Here is a 24,338-nt window from a genome sequence, read left to right on the forward strand (position 1 = left end):
GACTTTGATAGTTCATCAGCACAGAATCAACTAGTTGATGATTTTCATTATTTTCTGATGATCTGTGTTGTTTATGTGCCATCCAGATTCTCTATAAAAGGACCATGGTGCAGCTTGGCCTGTCAGTGATGCCACAATGCACTGCATGATGTCCAGTCAAGTGGAAGGGCTAAAGAGCTTCTTGCGCAGGTCTGTGTGATGTAATACCTTTTTGGTAAATGGCTAGGACAATTGCAGAACAGACAGATACATGTACCAGTAATATTATAACTTATTATATGGCTAGCTCCATGAGTGGGCAAGATGAACCAAATCCTATGCTGTGATTGGCTACCCAACCGGACAAGACGGCGCTATAGTGCCCGCTTGGGATTACCCACCATGTCTTGCAAGAAAAATTCTCTCTAAAATCACATAATAAATCCTATATCAAGCCTGCAAATAACAGTCGGTCAACAGACAATTGTCCAGTAAATTTGAGGTTTTGACAGGTAAAAGTTTAGCCTGGTTGGACATTCTTACTGGGCATTTCTGCTAAATGAAAAATATATTATTTTATTATACTGCCAAACAATACATGTACTAGCCTAAGGCAAAAAAGCTTTGTTATCAGTTTTGTTTTTATTCCATTTCTGAGAATACATCTCTGCTTATTATGTTAAAACTATTTTCAATCATTGATCCCGAGAAGTAGGCAGGAGTGGACTATGACTGCATCGCATTTTAACTTGTATTTCGAGGGAAATTTATGTTTGAATCTAAAAATGTTTTGACACTCGGAAATCTGCATGCTCCATAAAGTCAAATTACCAACTCTTCGTGTTCATTGACATTTTTATAACTCTTTCAGAGCTGTAACTTAACTCTTCAGCCGTTATTTGTACCTTTATAACCCAAATGGACCAGCAAATTGTAGATCCTGGCCTACATTACAATGCGGCAATCTCGACCTGCACCTAGAAATAAAAAATATATATTGCAGCTGTCCAAATCGTAACTTGACTCTGAATTGTAATGCTAGGTTATACAGTTCTTTCACTCAAAAATCTTGTCCAGTTTTGATAAAATATGAATCACAAATAACCTAAAAATGTTTTGATAGCGCTCGAAGCTCAGTCAAAATCTCTTGAGTGTTTTAGGTCGGTTCCGAAAGTGACGTCACTAGTAGCCTGACCCAGATCACACTGTGTGCAGTCGTGAGAATAGAAATTACATGTTCAAACGCCTGTAGAAACACAGGGATTCTATCAATTGAAATAATTTTTTTGCTGTAGTAATCAGGGAAACTAGTAGATTTTATTAAAGGAATAAAAATTTGGGGGCTTAGTGGCACTTAAAGGATTTAAACTACGAGTGATTTTTGAAAATTCTCTCAAAATTGCATGAACCTTTAGGCAGGAGCAATTTGAAAGTCCTTAATTATTGCTTGAGCTTTCATACCATAACTCATTTATTACATGTATATGACTGAGAAAGTTACAAAAGCTTTCTTGTTAATTTGCACTGCAGTGCAAATTCAAAATTAACAGTTAATTGGCCTTCTCTCAGCCAATCACAATGAAGTAATTTTCTTGGTCATATTATGTGTACAATAAAGGTCAAAACCTTATGCATAGGCCACTTGTGAAAGCCTTTCATAGCCTCTGTTCACTAACATAAATTTTAAGCCAAATGTATTTTTTTTTTAGACATGCTCATGGTTGTAACCATTTTAATGATGTATTCTTTGGGAAAAGGTCAAGCAGCTCTTTCCAAAGGACACAGAAATCACTTATGCAGTTGTATTAAAGAAACTGCATGAGATACTCTCTGCTAGAGGAAAAAAGGTGAGTGAAAGAGATACTCAAAGGAATGAATGCTACATGTATATAGATAGGAACTAAGGCTTAACAAGGAATGTGCTCAGCACATCAAGGTGTTAAAACAGTGCGTCAAGTGTTTAATATATTTTAAAGTTCTTAATTGAAAATAAAACTAAGGAGAAACAAGATCAATAAAATTGTAAAAATTAGCAGGGAGGTACTTCCTATAATGGCTTATAAGGGGAGGCTCCGCCCAAAACAGGGTACCTTTTTCAGGTTTCAGGTATATAAAAGGGTGGGGATATCACAAATTGAGGTGTATGAAAGGGTCTTCAAATCATCATTTATTTGTTTTAAGGGACTTTTAATTAATACATTTCAAACAGATGCACCTTATGGCTGTATCATTTCATTTATTATGCACTACAGGAAAATGACGAGAAGACTTCCTTTTTCTACAATCTATTCATAATATGGGCCAGAAGAAAGTAGATGAAAGGGGTACCTTTTCTGTCAAAATGGTACGGAAAAGACTAAGGGGCTGGACCTTGGAGCAGAGCCTTCCCATATAGAATTTTGTAGAGTACCTCCCCCCTGCCTCAGGGATCCAAACACAGTGATGATTGTGACTTTTATTGTTCAAACCTGATAAATTATTTTCAAAAAGCCAAAGATTTTAAAGGAAAGTATGTAAGGCCAAACTGCAATTTGCAATAGGGGTGAGGAAAAATGGTAGGTTTGTTTTTATGGAACAAAATTATTAATAGCTATCTCTTTTTGGCTGATAGGCCCGTTTCCTGATCTGGGCAGAATATGACAGTAGTGTAGCGACTCTCATAACCTGCTTTTGTTTGGTATTGTAAGCAGCTTCTATTGTTTTTAAGTCTAAGTCATTGTTTCAATTGTTTGGTCTTTTGTTTTTGGCTAGGGTAGCAACCCAATCATATTATATGTTACGAGAGCTGCTACATCACCTGAATACGAAATCAGCCATGCTGGAGCCTCAAGTTATTCAGTGGGGCATCCAACACTCTACAGTCAAGCTTGACTGCCTGCCACTGTGTAACTTAGGGTTTTTTTTTACATGGTTTATTTTATACTATGTGACCTAGTACATGTAAGTGCACAGGGCCTATTCTTGTATTCACTAAAAGGGGCATTTTGTTGTTGTGGTTTCTCAGGGCACGGACCGCACAGACCAGATTGAATTCCTTAAGCAGTTGAGAGTTATTTCCGACAATGCCAAGTTAGGTGGGTACACTTTTGTCACTAGTATTTAATTATTGTTTAAAGTGCCACTATAGTAAACAGAGAAGATAAAAGTGGTGATCTCTGGGATAATTTTTAGTTTGGGATGTCTGCTATTGTGTGATCATAGAAATGATCATGATAGAATAGAATAGAAATGGGCATATTGCCAGTAATTTATTTTCGTTTTTATCAGCACATACGTATTTTGAACAAGCTTTTAGCTCACTAGACTATATGAGGGGAAATACAAGTCCATTCTTTGGCATCTGGCCTATCAAAAGTCAAGTCTGGTAAAAATATGTAGCGATTAATACTGGACACTTGACAAGTGTCAAACAAGCGATATGTATATTGTTAGACAATATTCTGTAGCTGACAATTTTACCTTGCTTTCCTTAGAAGTTTACATGTTGTGATGTTGATACAGTAAAAACCCGCATAATTATAAGAACTTACATGTAGTGTTTTAAGAACCTACAGGCTGAAATTTGGCATTTAAATACCCAAAAATATAGGAGCCTGTTCAGCCTGGCAAAGAAAATATGTTCTTATACCAAAAATCACTCCAAATTTGATGGTCTAAATTCCGGATTTTAATTGTGTGAGAAACTTCCGACAAAAGAGTTATTGTGTATATGTTTGCTTTGATTTACATTTTTTTTGGATTTTCACTGATCATGTTTTCCATAAAGCTACAGTGCAATATCCTCAATTTAAAATGTAAATATCTTATAACAAAATATAGAAATGTATTGATGTTCTTCTTGGACCTTGATTGTTTGATCATCTAAGCCATGCCGTTAACAAACACCCAGTTTTGTCCGTGTGAAATAAAAAAATAGACATATTCAAACTCTGAAAAAGTTAATAAGAACCTATTAAATACTTAATCAGGCTGAATTGTGAAAAACTACCTTAAAATAAAAGAACCTGTTCAGCCTGACCTTGAGAATTCTAGTTTCTTATAGCCGGGTTTTTATTGTATATTTATACAGAGAAATGAGATGTCAGTCATTCTAGGCTGATAAAGAGCTTACTAATAAAATTATTAAAGATAATGAGTTGCCCATTGCTGTGAAACTCGGATAACTGTGAACACCAGATATATATTTTATGGAATGTTGTTGTGTAGCAAAGAAAAAGTCAATTAGACATCAGAAAACTATAATTTTATATCTCATAATTTTAACAGCTTTTAACAGCTTTTACCTTAAAGTTTTATATTTTACTTTTATTGGCGAAATGTATATTAAGTAATAAGTTTGTGGTTTTTAGGTTTACTCATGTGTCTGGAACTTAACTGTGGTTGGTCAGTACACGGTTGACCGGTCAAAATCACATTCAAGTACTCACGATTTTTTGACTTGCACAGTAAAAATTGATATATCAAGGTGGAGTGCATAAGATTAAGTTGAAGTAAAATTCTTTATTGTAGGTGCTGGGATGACTGTGAAGCTTCTGTTTAATATCATCTCCTCCATCTTCGACTACAATCCAAACGTGGCGACATGTATGAAATCAGAGATGTGGCAGGAGTAAGTAGGAAGTAGAGCCAGATAGACTAATAAATAAGGCTGTAACAATATATCAAACTATCGCTGAATTGCAATATTAATGCTGCGATAGCGATGGATTGATAGTGAAAATGAAACATCAATAACTATTGCGATAGTGTAGCAAACTATCAATGGTTTCAACTTTTGTGTTTTGGGTCATTTGAATTGAAAATCATTGAATCTGTCCCAGATACACAACCAAACGTAATGAGCCCTATTTGATTTTCTGTTTTAGATAACACCATCTTGTGGCTAAAAATTGAAGTATTGGAACTATTGTTTTCAATCCATTTTATGTTTTTTTTTTTCATGATTTGTTGAACATCTGTCATTAAATTATGATTGATGGCAGTGAAAAATGCAAGGTTTAGAACTTCAGAGTTTGCATATTAATGTTGAGTAATCCTGAATGAACCTGTTGTGATTTGCAGATGTTTGAAGCAGATTGATGAACTGATAAATATTCTCATTGAAAATCAAGACACAGTGACTGTTGGAGAGAACATCTCTGAAGAGTCAGAGAACGTAGATGTAAGATTTGTGGACTCCTTTTTTCTTAGGGGGTATTTACACGATACCAGAATGACTTACATTCTGTTATGAGATGAAAAAGTCATACTGTGTTTACATAATTAAGGCATCTTTATGGCAGTGTGAGTTTTAACTGCCACACAAAAAAATTGATGACACTTCAAAGGATATCCCAGTAGAACAGTTATGCTATGTTTACATGAGACATGAGTAAATTTTCATATCAGAATGAAAATGACACTCCATTCCAACAGGAATTGGGGTGAAATCACACAGGTATGATTCACTCCGGTATGACAGTTTGTGTTGGTATCATGTAAACGAATACTGAACCACAAGAGGGATGTGGATTGAACTTGTACCAAAATGAAAGTCGCCCTGGTATAATGTACACACACCCTTATTAAGAGTGGTTTGGTTCGTACACAACCACTTTCTTTGAAACTTAAGCGGCATAAAACAGTTGATCCTACATGTAATAGACACAAGTTTAAAGTGTCTTTTAGGAATATTGTGCTGGCTGATTGTTGAAATTTGTCATTCTTAAATTTCCTTATCATATTGCAAAAAATTAACAACTGCATTGCTAAATGGAGGTTGTGTCCCTGAGACATCCAGGAGCTTCCACTGTTGGAAGCCAGCTCCTAGACGAAGACCGTTCTCATGGCTGGCAAATCCTGGCAACTGAACCCCCACCCGGAAGGGGAGACAGGCACCTGTCACACTGAATTAATAGTGGAAAGAGGGAGGGAAGGGAGGGGGAATTCTTCAAGACATGCTCCCATGCAAAACAATACTCACTGTAAACGTTATCACTGTCAAGGCTGCCAACACAAGTCTCAGTGGGGAGCACATAGAGTCCTGGTGCATGCACATATCAAAACACTGCTGACAACTATGGGAACTCAGATGCTCTTTGTTGTTAACTCTGTTAAATTACATTAACTGCATTCAATGCCATCAATAATTGGATAGAAAGATTTTTAAATAAGTTTCTTTGCGTTTTCTTGATAGAGATGTTCTCATAACCTCATTTAGTCTTTTTAAGCGTAATTCTTTAATGTGTGATGATTCCTTTAGCATTTGGATCAACCCTTGAAAGTACGAGGCTGTCCCCTGATTACTGTTGAGCGTATGGATGATGAATTCACAAAAATGCTTCAAGGATGTGACTGCCATTCCACTGAATATGTGACAAGGTATCTAACTAATTATCTTCCAATATTCAGAGTCAACAGCATCCATAATTTTTATTTTCGTGTGAGAAACTTGATTTTGAGAGTTTTGACCACCTTGGGAGGTATTTTGAGATTTACACTTGGGGTAGTTGGGACAAGCAGGGTTGTAACAAAATGTTCTCGTTGGTTGTTTTGTTGGTGTAGGCAGATTTTTTTTTTTCCCCTAAAAAATCACAAAAATCAGGGTTGCCACAGGTCACGAAATGGTCAGGGAAATAATTCTTCAAGGTCAGGGAAAAGTCGGGGAATTTTATTTTGAGTCAGGGAAAATTGAAATAATTTCACACGGCTGTTTTAATACCTTTGAAGGCTAGAGGAAACATTCGGGGTCATTGTAATCTCAGCGATATTTTTCCTTTATGAAGAGGGAAAATTTGTTGCAAACTTATCAGCTTTAATGAACAAGTAGAAAGGATGGCTGTAAGTTGAGGTCAGAAGCCACTACTAATTTACATGTGACATTTTTTATTTATTTGGTGAGGGAAATTATTTAATTTTTATGAGGGAAAAGTCAGGGAATTTTTTAAAAGTGATGTCTGTGACAACCATGAAAATAGCCCAACAGCTTATCTGGCCGAGATGGTGAAGTAGTTGGTAATTTTTGCTGATTGACAATCCTGTAATAATCATTATTTTTGCTTTCTCTTATTTAGACTGAGGGATGAAGAAATAGTTTGTGAACTCATTACAAAGTTACAAAGCTACCTGGAAGTAAATGGGTCACGATCAGAAATCTGCAGAGTTTACTTGCGCCACATTGAGCATCTTTACTACAAGGTTTGTATTGTAAACTTAAAGGAATTCCTAAATGGGAGGTGTGGTGGCCTAAGGATAAGTGGGCTGGACTGCAGGGCCGGGTTGCTCAAAGCCCGATTAAGCTAACCCAGGATTAGCGAGAATCTTGATTTGAGTTTTGTAACTTTTTGGTGGGGTTTTCTGTTTATACTGTTTGTCCTTCAGTTTTGAGCTTGACTAACCTCAAACTACACAAAACATAAGCAGTAAAGACAGTTTTATGCAAGAAAAATGAATACTTCGGTTAACTTTTAATCCTGGGTTAGCATTAAGGTTTCTCAAAACAGTTTCCAGCAGTTAGATTTGGATGGGTCATTCTAACCACTCTTTATCACTGAATGCTACAATCATGAAATAAAAAAACTGCTCAATTATTGGTTAACACATTGTTATCATTTTTGTGACACAATAGGTTACCATAGCAATCGTGTGACCTGCTAAAAACACCCTTAATTACAGCTTTAGGGGCTTATAATTTAAAAATGGCATGGTAAAATTTTTTTATATTATTAAATTGTAATGAGCACAATAAGACGAAACTTTTGGCAAAGTTTTAAAAATATCTGTTCGTGGGGTTCAGAGCCACCTTAAATTTTTGAAAGTTTAAGGGGGCTCTGAACCCTATGTACAGAATTTTTTTTAAACTTTGCTAAAAGTTGCGTCTTATTGTGCTGATTAAAATTTGATAATATAAAATAATTTCACCGTGTTGTTTTTGATCTGGTTGTTGTGCAAGACATGTTTTTCTCTTGGGGCCTGTCTTCACCGTACAAGGTGGGTGGGGAACCCTTTACTGGACTATAATCCCATCTAGGGGGACATAGAAATACCTCTAGCTTTGCCTTAAGACAATTTTGACCTGATGGGTTCAAAGTCTCACTTGCAGACTTTACCCCTTATGCACATTTGATTTGATACTATATCTAGAGCAGTTTTCAATTAAAGGGGTGCGTGGAATTAAGCTCTAAGTGACTTCTGGAAAATTTTGAGGCAACCAGGATTGAAATACCTACCAGCAATTTTCATAGTTTACTATGGCTTTGCCTAAAAGGAACTATCTACCAATAAATTATCATTACAAGTTCTTTTTGGACAGTAATGAAGACAAGAGTAAACTGCAACCATGGCTTGGAGGTATTTCAATGCTGGTTACCTCAAAGTTTTCCGAAACTCACCCAGGACTTTATTCCATTTACCCCTTCAATTGAGTTTCAGAAACCAAACCAGAGAAATTACTGCAGGCAACCACAGATTAAGAGCACAGACAATTCAATGAACCAATCAAAGTAAATACACATAGCCTGACGCATAATGGGATGAAAAAGTTCCTTGAGTTTAAGCCAATTATGTGGTGTAGTAATGCAAAGCCGATAATTATTAATATATGACACTCAAGCAAATACTGCCGGGCTTCTGACTGGCCATATGATAAGTACCTGGGATGAAAAGTACATGTACTTGCGAAGTGCTTTACATAGAATAAATTATGACTGTCATTCTGTTTCTAGATTGATGCTGAGCTTATAAATGATGAGGAAAACAAGGAAACTGGTTAGTCCCATATGAAAGTTATCCTTGGGTACTTTTCTGTTGTTTCTTTGTTTTTGGACGGGGGGGGGGGGGTTGTGTGTGGATTGTGAGTTGCAGTGTGTTTTATGAAATCATTTCAAGGGTTTACTTTGCAGGCACATCTGAAGAAATTTTTAGCTCACAAATAAATGTATCAAAGGAAAGGAAAGGTGCAAAATATTGTAATGCTTGCTGTCAATGACTATCAGGGCTGTGCTCCAGAAGTGCCTGGGTGCCACAGGTTACTAACTTTACCTCAGGGTGACTGGAAAAACTTACATTTGTCATATACTGTAAGCGTAAGTGCTGGGCACCTAGAGTTCATGGTTAGCAACCTCAGTTGGGCCCCTTGTAATTTTTCCTAGACCAGAGCCATGGACTATAGTGAAGGGGGGACCAACTTTAAGTTTTTGGAGCTAAACTTATCACAGGGTTCATACGGGTCCTGGAAAACCTGGAAAGTCCTGGAATTTTATTGTGGCATTTTCCAGGACTGGAAAGTCCTGGAAAAGGACTACTGGTCCTGGAAAGTTCTGGAAATCTGTTAAACTCAAGTAAAAAAATATGAGATGTATGGCAGACAGTAAGGAGAATTAACATTAAGATAATGGGAGTGAAAGGGTTAATGTGAATTTTAGAGTCGTGGAAAAATCAATCTGAGTCCTGGAAGGGTCCTGGAAAAGTCCTGGAAATTTGTTTCTGAAAAAGGGTACCAACCCTGTTATCATAGTACATCAATGTACTCAGTAATTAATTTGGTCCTTATTTATGCAGAAGCAGTAAGGACTCAACAGAGGGTGAGAAAACAGAAACGGAACAACCAGCTGAAAAACAAAAGAAAGAAGGACCCAGTTCATCCGAGAAGGTAGATAAGATGTGCAAGTTCATCTACTCACGCGACACCTCAGACCGTATCCAAACTAGAGCCATGCTCTGTCACGTGTATCACCATGCTCTACATGATCGCTGGTTCGAGGCTCGTGATCTGATGCTCATGTCACATTTACAGGAGACCATCCAACATTCTGACATTCCAACGCAGGTTTGTGTAACAACATTTTGGCTACCCTTTGATTGATATTGGACTACTTGTGAAATAAATAATAATATTTAGAGAGGAAGTGGGAGGGGAGCACTCTCACCACTACACCAACCCTGATCCCCATTTCAAATGGGCAATCAAAATGGAAGAACTATTGGAAGTAGCATTGTCAAATGCCACACTAACCTGAAAAATGGCATCTCTGTCTCCAAAAGGTCTTGCAATTTAGCTTAGAAACCATTGACAATTTGCCAAAAAATTGTCATAAATTAATCAAAAGACATAATTAAGTGACACTGGTACAATGTATATTTTAATTCTCAGCTTACTTGAACTAGAAACTTATATCTCATTGCATCCATATGTTTTCCACAAGCTTAGTATTTGTGGTTACTGAGCTGAGTTTTACACATGTGGTAGATAAAGCAGTAGAAGAAGTGATATCAGACTAGTCTTGTGTTAAGACTATCTGGTGTTCACACTGCCGCATGTTTCATGAGAGTTGGCCACAGTCAATATTTTTGTCTTTAGCCTTAGTAAATGAAACATACAATGTAGAATTTCTTGCCCAGTATTGTAATAAAAGCAACTCATACAGTCATTTATTTGTTTGCTTTTCTCTTTCACTGTTGTTCTTAGGATTTTTTTGCAGTAAATATATTTTATTCTCTTTCTCTTGTTTTCTGTATTTACTTTGTTCAATTAATTACCATACTCTTGAAGATACCTGCATTTATTAGCTAATTTAGCATTTAAAATTTTAGGAAAATTTAGGAGCTCTTCTCTTTTGTCAGAAGTTTGAAATGTTATATGAATTCCATATATTTTTAATTTGTTAATTTATTAATACATTTCTTAATGCCGTTGCTGAGAATTTGATACATGTAGTTCATCAATACAAAATCAACTATTTGACAATTGTCTTTATTCTCTGATGATCTGTGTTGTTTTTGCACCATCCAGATTCTCTACAACAGGACCATGGTACAACTTGGCCTGTGTGCCTTCAGGCATGGCATGATCAAGGATGCCCACAATGCACTGCATGATGTCCAGTCAAGTGGAAGAGCTAAAGAGCTTCTTGCGCAGGTCTGTGTGATATAAGGCCTGTTTAGTAAAGGGCCACAACAATTGCTGAACAGACAGATACCAGTAATATTATGAGTTATTATATGGCTAGCTCCATGAGTGGACAAGATGAACCAAATTCTGTGCTTTGATTGGTTACCCAAGTGGGCAAGATGGGGCTATCTTGCCCACTGGGGACTACCTGCCGTGTCCTGCAAGAAAATTTCCCTGAAAGCCATACAGTAAATCCTTTATTGTCTAAGCTTGTTTGATCAAGCTGGCTGGATATTGGCCTTGTTCTGTTTTTTCAAATTTATGACCTTCACTCCGTCTCAGGCCATAAACACACGAAATAAGAACTTGGCCAATATCCAGCCATCTTGACTTCACGCTCAGTCAATAACCTGTATTTGTTATCCAACTGCAGCGAATGCCATCCAAGTAACAGTACAAATATTCAGCGATTTTGTTATTTGTACAGTAGAAAACCTGTTTGCCATACAGGTCAGCAAATGCACGCAAAACTGTTACACTCTCCCCCTTTCATTGATGAATTTATTGACTACAGCAGTTGGATAACAAATCTCTTATTAGATGTTTTGGTGTGTAGTATCGCTTTATATTTTTATTCGATGTTTGTATTTTGACGAGCCCATAGGGCTCGTCAAAATACAGCACAACTCATAAAAATATACAGCAATGCTACACACCAAAACATCTCATAAGATATCTATTTCTAACAGAGCACAACATCATTCTAAAAATTGCAGTACATTTTTTGAAATTGCTTTTTAGGGTTTAATGCAGCAGAGACAGTATGAGAGAACCCCAGAACAAGAAAAGATTGAGAAGAGAAGACAGATATTGTAACCAGAATAATTTCTGTTGGCAGATGGATGGACCTCCTGGAATAGAAGGTGGTGAAGGGGTTTGTTGGGGGGGGGGGGGAGGCATGGATAAAATGAAATGGTGATCACATTCATGGAGATCTAAAAAAAAATGCTGCTTACATTTTTATTGTAGTTCAGCAAATGCTCTGTGAGGTAAATGTTTGTGATTGGTCAATCTGAGTGGTCTTGTTCTTCTACAATGGTCATACAGTGTATGTTCTGCGGGCAAGTCATGCTTGAATGCTATGTTTTCACTGTTTTGTTACTTAGTGTTACTGTTTTGAGAAGTAATGTGTGTAAAAAGGTGAAGTCTGCATATGAACTAAGTAGCCCATCAGACCATAGCTTGTTCTCCAGTTTCTGTAGCGTAAAGAGACTGGGAGTGTTTCTGCTCCCCCCTGGATAGGATATTAGTCCATCAAAGGAATACCCCGCAACATTAAATTTTTCGGTACCCATTTATACACCTGGTTGGAGAGAGGAACTCTGAGAGTGAAGTGTCTTACCCAAGAACACAACACAATTTCTCCAGCCACAGCTTGAACCCAGACCACTCAATCCGAGAACAAGCACAGTAACCATGAGGCCACTGTGCCTTCCTATTATGTGTAGTGATGTGAAACCAGTTTTGTCCCTGGTACTTATCCTCTTTTTAAAGGAGGTAGTTACTTGAATGATTCAATAGTGTCCCTTTTGATCCCCGTCATTGTTGTTTTATCTGAATTCCAGGTTCCATTCCACATGCATATAAACCTTGAGCTGTTGGAGTGTGTCTATCTTACTTCAGCAATGTTAATGGAAATCCCTTGGATGGCCGGTATGTGTTCAAAACAAAACATTCCAATTATTGTTATGTGCAAGTCCAACAATTTAGGGGCAAGCAGGTGGAACATCCCCCAGAGAATAAAAATGTAGACGTACTAATATTCTATTTCCTGCATTGTGGGATAGATTTACTAGACAAACAAAGTGATTGTGGCCCTATCAGCCCTCTTACTAAATCTGGCTTTATCAGGAAGATCTTTTCTGTTTTTTGTTTAAAGTTTAGTGTATTATATTATATCAGCTCTACACTGCATGAGGAAGGACTTGCAAGTCTAGCATAACTTTTCTGCTTTTTTTTTTTTCAGCCCATGCATATGACTACAGACCACGTATTTTTAGCAAGAGTTTCCACTATCAGTTACGACAAAGTGAAAAGCAAACATTAGTTGGTTAGTACATGAAGCTGTTTTTCCTTGACTTGTAAATATGCAGGCCATTTTCTTAAAGGGACAAGGTTTTGTCACTACAGGAAACAGTTGGGATAAATGTTTTCCCTTGACGTCACTGTATGACAAGTGTAATAAATAAATTGAAGTCTTGCTGTTTTATTTTGGAGAACCTGTCATGCTTATGTTTGTTGAAAATTAATTCTCAGACTCATTTTAATGAATTTTAAAGTAGAAATAATTCATCAACTTTAAACAAAGGAAATCATGACGGTGGTGGTGTTTGGATATCTGATCTTAATTAGCATAGATTTTCATGATTTCATTTTTTTGTTTTCTCCTTAGTTTTAGTTTCGATTGAGAAGATATATCAAACACTTAAGACAGTATTTGACCAAATTTTTAAACACCCTGAACTTTGTCAAAAATACTCCACTACGTGTCGTATTTTCCACTCTCTTCTCAGTGTTTGGAAATGTGTTCAAACATGGTCTTTTGTGTTTGACATATTATGAAAAAGATACTTTGTTCTTGTTGGTAAGTTGTTGGATGTTTGGCAGTCTATTTTCATGGTATTTAACAGGCCACTGACTTCTATCCTTATGGATTAATCCCAGGTCCTCCAGAGAGTATGCGTGAACATGTAGTAGCTGCATCCAAAGCCATGAAGAAGGGAGACTGGAAACAATGCAAGGACTACATATTAGCGGTCAAGGTAACATGAAACTTTTGGAACTATGTCCACTTAAAACCAACCTTCTCCTAAAAAAACTAATTATTGGTTGGGAAAGAATGCAGGATTATCTCGAATATGACAGATGTTTTTTTCTAACTATTAAAACATTAACTGAAGGGGTGCATGGAATAAAGCCCCTAACTGACTTTTGGAAAATTTTGAGGCAACCAGGATTGAAATACCTACCAGCAATTTTCACAGTTTACTCTGGCCTTGCCTAAAAAGAACTAGTAATAAATTATTATTATTGTTGTTTGTTGGTTGTTTGGCTGCCTGGATTGCTTGGTGAATGTTAGATTATCTTTCTTTCTAATAATAATAATAATAACAACAACAATAATAATACTAATAATAATATCTATAACAAAATTCTTGATCATGATTGGTTCTCCACCCACCTATTTGTCACGTAACCGGCACGCAACCACCTGGGTGTCATATTACAGGTATGCAATTTGAACTTTTTGTAATTGGATACCTGTAATTGGATACCACGGGATTCGCACATCAATTACGCATGCTTCAATGGCTTCCTTTGCAATGCTTCCTAAAGTTTTCAAAACTTATGAAAAGCGCTAAAGATGTGTTCGCTCAAAAGAATTAATCAAGAGACATTTTTAATTCTGAAATTTGTTATAGATACAATTGCATGTAATTGGTAATTGGACTTTGTACCATACAATTTGGAAGAAATCGTGCTTGTAATTTCAAATCAGCCTTGCGCTTCATGCTTGTCCGATTTTGACATTACTTGGGTGAGTTTTCCCTGAATTGTACTCCACTTGGTCCAATTACTGTTAATAATAATAATAATAATAATAATAATAATAATAATAATGCTAATGATAATAATCGAATATTTACCCAGGATAACCCTTCAGTACAAAGTACCGTTATCAACGGGGTCCCGCTGACTAAGAATTAAAAAACTAATAAATAAGAATTATTGAGATGATAATTACAGTATATATAAAATAAGATACATATTAAGGCAAAAATACACCAAGTTAAAAACTGTTCTCTGTGGCATGATAGGTATGGAAATTGTTTCGCCAAACAGAGCAAGTACAAGAAATGTTGACAAGGTAATGTCTGTTTTTAGCTTCTGCCTTTAGGTCTCAATATAAAAAATTGGATGTATGATCAAGTGCATAGTAGATACTGTATGAAAGTGACATCAATCATCAATAATGTGAAATTGGCTTTTCTTTTTTTCTCACAGGAAAATTCAAGAGGAAAGCCTGAGAACATATTTGTTCACATATAACAGCGTGTATGACTCATTGAGGTACTTAAACATTCAGAGGAACGGGGAAATGTAGCAATGCATATAATGTTTACAATACACACTACCTCATTTGGAAAAACTTGTGCATCATATTCTTGATGAAAATCTCTTTTAATTGTTATGCCTGACTTTCACTTGGTAATGTCAAAATCAAAATTAGCATTCCTTCTTGAAAACATCCTGTTTGCTTTATTTTGCTCTGAATATCACTCATAAAGGTGTATTTCTTTGGATCATCCTTTATTTTATTTTTTACTCTCTGCTAGCTAGCCCTGGATTTTGCCCTCTTTCCTCAACCATGCACAGCACTTGTACTCAAGATCACATCACACCATTTCATGCTACTTCTACTGATATTTAGGGACAGACCATTATATTTTTGTTGAGTTGGGGTTGGGCAATTTTGGGGGGCATGACATTTCTTTCTCACCTTTAAGCTGTGCATGATTTTTTTAGTCAGGCAATAGTTTGTGCAAGAATTGTTTTAATGTCTAAATCCAAATAAAAATAATAGAAAGAATTTCCTTAATTTTTTTTCCCCATGGCTCCCCTTACAAGATTTTTCTGCAGCAGTTTTTACTGTGCAGGAATTTTTTATTGGAAATTGCCCAACCAACCCCTTCCCCCTCCAGAAAATGATGGGCCATCCTTTAGGAGTTTAGAATAATGTTTCCCACAAGGTGAGTATGTTTTGTTACTGAGCCCAGTGTTACAGGCATGGTAGATAAACCTTTAGTTATCCACCTTATGTGGACATTACTGCATATTTTGTCAGATTTGACCAGAGTGTTACGAGTATCGTTGTAGAGCAGGGTTGTTTCCAGACAGAACTCAGCATCGCTGGTAACAGCAACAAAGTAATTTATTTCCGTAAGGTAACTTCATGAATTTACAGCACTAAGCTTCTTCAAATTTGAATCAATCTCTCTTACAGCAGAAACTCTCGCTCTAACATACATGAGGCTTAAAGTTCCAGAAACTTCTATTACAAGCTAAATTAAGTAGTTTGACACAGTTTGTAATCTGAGTAATTACATAAGGATCAGAATGTTCTAGAATGTTCTCATACAAATTGGTCATGGCTGAATGACTTCCAGCTCTAGATTGTTCTAAAACTAGACTTAGGCAATTTTTCGTAACACAGAGGAAGACAAACTTGATCATGGTCATAGTAAAGAAACCTACAGAATACATAGATTAAGCAGCAGTATCTTTTGAGGAAATCAGTCAGAATTAGCAATCTTTATCATAACAAAGGGGATATACCAGGTGACTGGATTGAAAGATGGTTTGACAAGTTCAAATTCCTGCTGTGGTTTGATGTAAGACAGCATCAGTTCTTTCTTGAGAACTTTTTATCTGCAGGAAAATAATTGTCATGAAATCTTTTCAAGTCAGGAGCAATGCTGTTTGATGTTACATCATAACAGGAAAATAAAAAGCCCATTTCTATGAGGAAAATAAGCCATGGCTTACACAAGCTGCAGCTTACATAAGTCATGCACTTACCATATGAACAGTACCAGTTCGCATCTTTCATAAGCCACGGCTTGTGTAACACGAGGGTTTTGAGCTCTTCATGGCTTATATAAGATGGGAAACACTATAAAAATGGTATCACTCCTTGTTTGGGGCTTAATTAAGATGCAACCTCACACTGAGCAAGCCCAATTTTTTCCCACTTGCATGACAGCTGGCATAATTCTGCGATTGCTATGACAACCAGCACAAAAGCAAGGCATTAGTCATGAATAAGCCAGAAATCATTTATAGGAGCACTTCACATCTTATATAATATGCGCTAGTATAAATGGTCCAGTTCACATCTTATGTAAGCTGCAGCTTGTGGAAGCCGTGGTTTATTTTTCTGGTATAAATGGCCAGTTATCCAACCATCTTTATCCATTCTATTTGTGATTGGTGTGCCAGTGTCAGCTCAAGTATGTATTTGTTGTCTTTACTTGTAGTTTGTATACGTTGGCTGAAATGTTTGATTTGCCTCCATCTGTGGTGCACAGCACTATCAGCAAAATGATCATCAACGAAGAGCTGCAGGTTTGTGATATTGTTTCTTTTTCAATTATTATTATTATTATTATTATTACTATTATTATTATCATATGGCTTGTTCTTGTATCTGATATAACAGGCACTCTGATTGGCTAATCATAGGACATTATTTTCCTGTAATGCCCACGAGAATTACCTTGACCTTACCGTATAGACCTCGCTATTGCTTGGTCAATACTGCAAGGTCTCAGTCTGAGATTTTCCCGTAAAGATCTCACTCTCAGATAATAAGTAGTTATTATTATTATTTTCACAGTCAAACAGTTTAAGTAATTTGTATCTAAAAATTAATCTTGACATCTGCGTAGAGAAAGCCACACATGTAAGGCTCACCGCTTGGGATTAGGGTCTGAACCCCATGTCCTCTAATCTTGCTTACAGCCCTGTGCGATAACCATTTAAGGTTTTGCAGTCCACCACTTAACTGCAAATTTTACTAAGATGTCAGAGAATTGTAATAAAGAACAATTTCCCTCTGTGTCTAACTTTAAAATAAGATTATTGTGCTTCAAAGCTGGAGTTTAAATGGAATTCACCAAAGAAAATCAAAACAGGTTTCTGGAGAATTATTATACAACCATGGTATCAGTGGAATTCTGACATTTAACATACACCAACAGTCTTCACAAGCCCTGAGTTTTGGCTAGCAATGTCACTGATCATATGCTGGTAAGGGCAGGCTCATATCATAACTATTAAAAATTAGTTGTTTTAATTAAGTTTGTTGAGTGGTCATTAAGAATTCAAATTTCAACTCTAAGCAAGGTTGTGTTCTCACTCCAGGCCTCTTGGGATGAGCCAACTCAGACAGTTGTAATGCACCGAGGAGCCGAGCCTTCTCTCCTTCAGAGCTTGGCGCTGCAATTAGCTGATAAGGTAAAATCTTAAATACTGTAGCCTGTTAGCCAGGTGTTTCATTAAGGGTTGGGCACCAGCAAATTGACCAGCTGTGAAGACTATTTTGACCTGCTGGTTTGATCACCTAGTGGAAAGTTTTTCTTATAAAGAATTTCAGATCAAATAGTTTTGCCCACCTGTGAAAACCAGTTGCCCTCCTGTTGAAAACATTAATGAAACCCCTGCTATTAGCTTTTCAACCTACAGCTTATCAAACAACTTTAATACAGAGTGTTTACGACTTGTTTTCAGGTCAGCACTTTGGTAGAAAACAATGAGCGTATTTATGACACAAGACATGGAGGATTTGTTCAGTTCAAGGACAGACAAGGTATGAACTGCTTAGAGTACTTCTTTTCTTCTTGGGAAAACTTTTACAGGTGTCTCTCACACTAAGTCTACATATAGTGCTTAATGTTTGATTATTTTGCCTGTGAACAGTTTGCTAGTGTGACAAAAGGCCTGAGAAATGCAAGACCCCTTTCTGGGCCAGTGTTATTTCCAGTTAAATCGAGACTGTTAGTGCAAAAGGCATAACCCGTATTACTCAATGAGTATTTTAGGAAGCCTTTTTAATTTTTTAATTGCTTGACTTACCCACTCTCTACTAATTTCCAGGTCAAGGCCGCTATCGTCGACAAAATCAGCAACATTATGATCGACAAGACAGGCCAGAAAAACAGGACAGGCAAGATCGGTACAACTGGCAGGAGAGATATGGGCGCCAGTATGACCGGCCTTACCAACAGCCACAGACACAATCATCTTATTAATCTAAAGACAATATGCATAATTTAATCAAGGAACATGGCAACACTTGTTATGGCCTGTCTGTGATTCAAGCTGATACTGTCCTTGTTTGCAAATGTGATGAATTTGAGTACACATTAACTAAAATGAACAATGGAATTCCAATTTCTTGATTCAGTTAGGCAGACAAAAATTATTTTGGAAATTTAAAGCTTGAAAAACTGTAAGTGGCAATGCAGTACATTAAATAATATGAACCTAAGGTTTTGTTTTATGGCTACTAAGTGAACAGTTTTTTTGTACAACATCCTTTTTGTTACAGATACAGATCTTTGTTTGTCAAAACAAGGTATTATTTCAAGATGTCATGCCAAATTTATCAGCAGAACAGAACCTGGCCTGCGAAGCAAGCATTGCCATGCGAGAAGCTTTTTCCATATTCTGGCTGTGTACAAATTGGAGTGGGAGCAAAAATCTTTGAAGAAGCAGGGGTTGGTCTTCTCCATCAATATTTTCACTCCCACTCCAATTTGTTTGTGGCCAGAATGTAGACAAAGGCCTTCGTATGGGAGCGCTTGCTGTGCAGACTATCTTGGACAAAACACCATAGTCTCACAGCTGCATCTCTTTAAACAGCAAGTATAAATGGGTCCTGATGAACTAGTGCTGGGGTAACCCCATTTAGGACTATCATCGCATCTAAGATTTGGGGTAGAACTACTCCTACTTGCTTCATGCTACAGAAATTAAAATAGCACCAGCCATGTGGACCACTAGGCTTGAATGTGGATTACACCTTTCTTAAAATTTGAGTGTGATAAAAGGCTTTTTGTTTCAAGTAATTTAATCAACAGATTTAATAAACTTAGGATTTGAGAAATTGGGACTCCACTAAAGTAGAGTATACTGTTTTATTGTTTGGCATTTACTTTCGAAATCTTCAAATGTGTAAACATATTGTAAGTGAATAAAGCTGAGCGATGCCAGTGATAAACTGTAGCTGATGAAGTTATTTTATTCTCCCAATATCTCTTTTATGTTAGACACTGACTATGATATTTCCTCTATTTCCTCTCCACAGCACTCTTTAAGTATTTAGTGTCAGAGTTGCTGTGTATTTTAAGGCTGGTTTTCACTACTGACGGAGTCAGAGTCATAGTTGGAGTCCTGAGAGCGCTAGTGACCAAGTGAAAATTGAAAATCAGAGTCATAAGCAGAGTCATAAGCTCGACGGAATTAGAGTCTTAAGAATCATTTTTTAGTGCAGAGTGCACTATTGGGATGGTTTGGGGGTTGACTTTGCTAAAGCACTATTGCAATAAGGCACTATGGAAATAAGGTGTAAACTTTAACGTTAGTACAATTAATTAATTTCAATTAATTTGGCTTGCAGCAAGGGGGGTAGGATGGTGTAGGTACTTGTGAGCACTACGTAAAATGGGTGGCATATGTACCTACATTACTTTTTGGATCACTTTAAAAGGCTATACCGGTATATTTGTTTCAGAAAGCCCCTTGCTCTCCTTGTGGTACTTTTCTCTTTAGAACAAAACCAATATTTGCTCTGAACGCATGCGCAGATTAATAAGCATTAGTGTCAGCTACATATTAGATGGAAGATACATTTCATACAAGATCACACACTACCATTGTGTGCTTCTCCTTGTGGTAGAACCCTAATATATCATACGCATGCGTTCTAGCATCATTAGCGCGATACAAGAATGCTACTGTGACTGCATGTCTTTTGGAATTACGCTTAACTTGGTTCAAGAAATATCATCTGTTGTTTCCAAACTACACTAGTGCATTGATTTCATCCTTTAATTGTCTTTATCAAAGAGACCAAAAAGTTCATACCCTCAGCTGAACCTCTCCCGAGTAAGTGGCATTAAAACCTGTCAAACTGTACAAAAACCCAGGAAACTGCTCAAATATTGCTGCAGACTCTGTGGCACCTAATGAAAGCATAAATTTTATCAGTCTCTGAGGACACTCGTTCACCGACGTCGGTCAAGTAGTGCTGTTTACTTCGATATCAGTGTGTATTTTAAATTTAAGTGGTTTTATTGTTAACGCCAAAGGTGGCAACAGAACATGCTGTGCTGTGACAATTTAATAATTAGATTAGTTCTTGTTAATTGGTCAAGAAAATTTGCGTGTTAAATAAAGCAAATCGTTCCTCTTCCATTTCTTCATCTGACATTCAACTTACTTCCATATATCTCCAGCTGTGAAAAGAATACAAGCACATCTTCCCTGTGTTTTCGAGAAAACAAGAGTATCAGGTTACATACCTTTGCGAGGAAAACGAACATATCAAGTTACAAACGTTTGCATGAAGAGTAAAATTGTCACGTTCGCTACTTACATGTATTATTTAATTTGAAATGGGCAAAAATCAATGTAAAACACTACAGTAAAATTTGAAAACTGTCTTAACAAACAGTAATTAACTGTAAGTTATCCTTGGACTGTGAATAAAAATACTCACATCAAACATACACACTGCTAAGATTATGTCTCATCAAAATCCCTAACTGACTAACAAGGTCAATACAAACCAGGAGTGAATGGTAAGGGTTATACAGGAACTGTGTTATGAGTACTACGTCAGAGCTATACATTACACTCTGCGCTATCTGAGATTGTCTCACTAGTTCAGATTATGTTTGACTCGGTCGCTTATGATCCAGTTAAAACTAGATTGTCGGAGTTGGAAGCAGAAGAGGAAGAACCAACCAACTACAAGGCCTGGAATCAAAAATTGTGATTGGTTGATTCTACCGCTTCTGCTTCTGACTCCGACAATCTAGTTTTCACTGGATCATAAGCGACAGAGTCATAAGCGGAATGGGAGTTCTGCTTCTGACTCTGTTGGTTTGATTTTCACCAGATCATATCACTCTACACTTCCGATTATGACTTCATCGATTCTGAAAACTAGCATTTAGGGGCAGCACTTATTTGAGAGTGGTGCTCCTCAAAAAACCTCATGCCAATTTTGTAAATCGAAACAAAATAAAGTTAACAGCTAAATATAGTCACTTGGAACTGAAAATCATTGTAATCCAGGGCCCAAGGGCCAGTTTCTTGAAAGCCCAGGAAACTTTTTGGGCCCGCAGAGCCATTTTTAGTTAACCGATATTATATTTAAAGAGAAGAAGAGTTGTATACACCTGAAACTTCTTGTACAAAGGGAACCTCTGTTCATAATAAGAATTTGCGCATAAACCAGTTCTCAGGTCACAAGGTTGGAGATTTTGCTACAGCTTTTCGGGTGCGAAAACGTCTCAGGACCTTCGAGAACCGGGTCCCTGTTGTTCAAAAGCTGCATAGCACTACCTGCCAGGTAAATCGCTATCCAATGGATAAGTGATCAGAAAACAAACCACGCTATCCTCTGTATAGTGGTTTATCAGGTGGATAGCAGTGTCCACCTTTCAAACAACCCAGGCCACTGGACAGTAAATACTCCTAGAACAAATTCAGTCTGATGAAGCTTCATTAATAAGCACCATATTGTTGTGAATGAAAGAGATGCTTATTCAAGGGCGGTGCTCTTTGGTATTTTTGCCATTGTCTGTGGCTATCAATTGGAGGCAGCAACCATTCGGGAGGGGGGCATAGTGCTCAGTTGAGTTAATACAGTAACCCAGGAGAGAACAAGGGTATTTTGATGATTTTCAATGTCTGATCTCATATCATATTGGCCAACATGGGAGCAAAAAGAAAGAAAACTGACTGGAGGTAATGTTGTCTTGATATGCAATTTCACACTGATTTTCTCTCAAATTTGCTGTATAATTTTTTGTTCGTTCTTAATACAAAATCAACACATTTTTCTATAGTCTACAGTCTTATTTATAGACCATAGAAATAATGTCGTGAAATGTTCAAAGCTTAGCAGTGAAACAGCTCAGCTGTGGCTTGTGGTTCCACTTCAGTTTTGAACATTTAACAACACTATAAAAGTGTAGACTATAGAAAAGCGTGGTCTGTTTGTTAAGTGACCACAACACAGAACTTCCTTATCAACATTTAATTAAAACAAGAAAAATCAGGAGCTTGGCTCCACTTAATTACATATATAGTTGGTAACTTAAGCTAAATCTCATCAAGTAATTGTGAGATACTAAAAGTTCATCTTGGTACTAAAAGTTCGTCACTATTCTACAATAACTATTACACAATTGAGATATATATATTTGAATACAAAGATGTGATAATTTAAAATACTACGAATGTCTCAAATTCAGTTGATTCCTCATATCAGGCACATTTATCTGGTTAATAGAAAGAGATTGGCTTGTTATTATCAACTAAGTTGCACTATCTTAATAAAGGGCTGGACCATTAGAAACAAAGGGAGGACAGGTGTGAGGAAAAGTGAGCTCCAAAATTTGTAATTTTCCTTGCAAGCAAACTGGATCATATTTAGATCTAAATTTATCTCACTTTTATATAGATTGTACAGAGCTTGTGCACTGCAGAAGACATTTCTGTACAGAACTAAGGATAGGAAAAAAATCATGAATTCATTGAACTATCCCTTCCCTTGATTTTTAATGGTCCAGCCATTTTGTGTATTTTTGAGCGCGCCACTTGTTTTTCAACTCACGAGGAGGACCTCTCAGGAAACACAACAAGTTTTTGATTGGTTAATTTCGATCCTACATCTCAGTCGAGTGTTGTTAACTGTTGTTTTTTCATTCAGTTTGCCAGTTTCACGCTTGTGGGAAAGACCAGAAAATTCTGTTCGCACTTGTTTGAGCCGTGTTTGTTAAGAGAGCCGTGTTTGTTAACAGAGTAATACTTTCAAAAGTAAAAAGCTACGTCCGCTTGAAGTCCTCGGAGTTGAAAGACAATTTTGTTGTAAACATGGCGTATGAAGACAAGCCGAAGCACTGGAATTCTTACCGGCGAAAAAAACAGCTAAGACTAACCGTCATGTCATTTATCTTTCTTTTTGTGTAATTTTTCCTTTGAATTTAGCAGCTCATTAAAGTGTTTTGCCTGAGAAATTTATGTTGTTTTCAAGTTGAGTTACATTTAAGCTTATTCTCTTAATTTTATTTAGTAGCGAGTGACGTTTTTTTTTCAAAAAATCCGTAAAACCACATCTTACACAAGATGTGTTTGAATGTCAAATTACAAACACAAAAATACATCTTATCTAAGCACCTTGTAATGAAGTTGTCAGGCTACTTCATTTAAGCTCAGAAAATCTTCATTTAACATGATTCGTATCCTAAAGCACAAGTCACTGCGATGAAAAACTGTTTTACATGGAATTTTATATTTTACAGAGTTTCTGTTTTGTTTTCTGCACTCGGTTACACAACAACTACAATCCTAGCAGTTTGTTTAATCGATTAAGTTTGTTGAAAGACAATGGCAATCATTTCTAAACAATTTAAAAGAAGACCTTGCAATTGGGATTAGCCTGTTTAATTTGCTTTTTAGCTTCATTTGTTATTTGATGATTCCCCCAGAGGTATAAGCTGCGTAACTTATTGCTATTTATAACAGCATTACTCAACTGCTTTACACCTTCATCTGTTATTTCATTGCCACCGAGGCTTAAGCTGCTTAATTGACTATTTATAACAGCATTACTTAACTGCTTTGCACCTTCATCTGT

General features: G+C 36.7%; 2 protein-coding genes across 4 annotated transcripts in view; one reads left to right on the top strand and one right to left on the bottom strand.

The window, feature by feature from the left end:
• LOC145464280 (uncharacterized) overlaps positions 1-24,338 on the bottom strand; it is a 212,611-nt gene that overhangs the window by 23,024 nt on the left and 165,249 nt on the right. The gene's annotated exons all lie outside the window — the stretch shown is intronic.
• LOC145463725 (eukaryotic translation initiation factor 3 subunit C-like) overlaps positions 1,722-24,338 on the top strand; it is a gene marked incomplete at its 5' end in the record, with an annotated part of 85,670 nt that continues 63,053 nt past the window's right edge. The window contains 19 exons of the mRNA XM_081447511.1: positions 1,722-1,826; positions 2,984-3,053; positions 4,489-4,588; positions 5,041-5,140; positions 6,221-6,339; positions 7,032-7,155; positions 8,682-8,724; positions 9,537-9,784; positions 10,748-10,873; positions 11,648-11,710; positions 12,469-12,559; positions 12,873-12,956; positions 13,571-13,668; positions 14,725-14,774; positions 14,912-14,977; positions 16,945-17,032; positions 17,831-17,923; positions 18,197-18,275; positions 18,563-22,449. Coding sequence (XP_081303637.1) covers positions 1,722-1,826; positions 2,984-3,053; positions 4,489-4,588; positions 5,041-5,140; positions 6,221-6,339; positions 7,032-7,155; positions 8,682-8,724; positions 9,537-9,784; positions 10,748-10,873; positions 11,648-11,710; positions 12,469-12,559; positions 12,873-12,956; positions 13,571-13,668; positions 14,725-14,774; positions 14,912-14,977; positions 16,945-17,032; positions 17,831-17,923; positions 18,197-18,275; positions 18,563-18,717 — 1,902 coding nt within the window. The remainder of the gene's footprint in view (positions 1,827-2,983; positions 3,054-4,488; positions 4,589-5,040; positions 5,141-6,220; positions 6,340-7,031; positions 7,156-8,681; positions 8,725-9,536; positions 9,785-10,747; positions 10,874-11,647; positions 11,711-12,468; positions 12,560-12,872; positions 12,957-13,570; positions 13,669-14,724; positions 14,775-14,911; positions 14,978-16,944; positions 17,033-17,830; positions 17,924-18,196; positions 18,276-18,562; positions 22,450-24,338) is intronic.

This window comes from Orbicella franksi, chromosome 12, assembly GCF_964199315.1.
Source record: "Orbicella franksi chromosome 12, jaOrbFran1.1, whole genome shotgun sequence".
In the NCBI taxonomy this organism is placed as follows: Eukaryota; Metazoa; Cnidaria; class Anthozoa; order Scleractinia; family Merulinidae; genus Orbicella; species Orbicella franksi.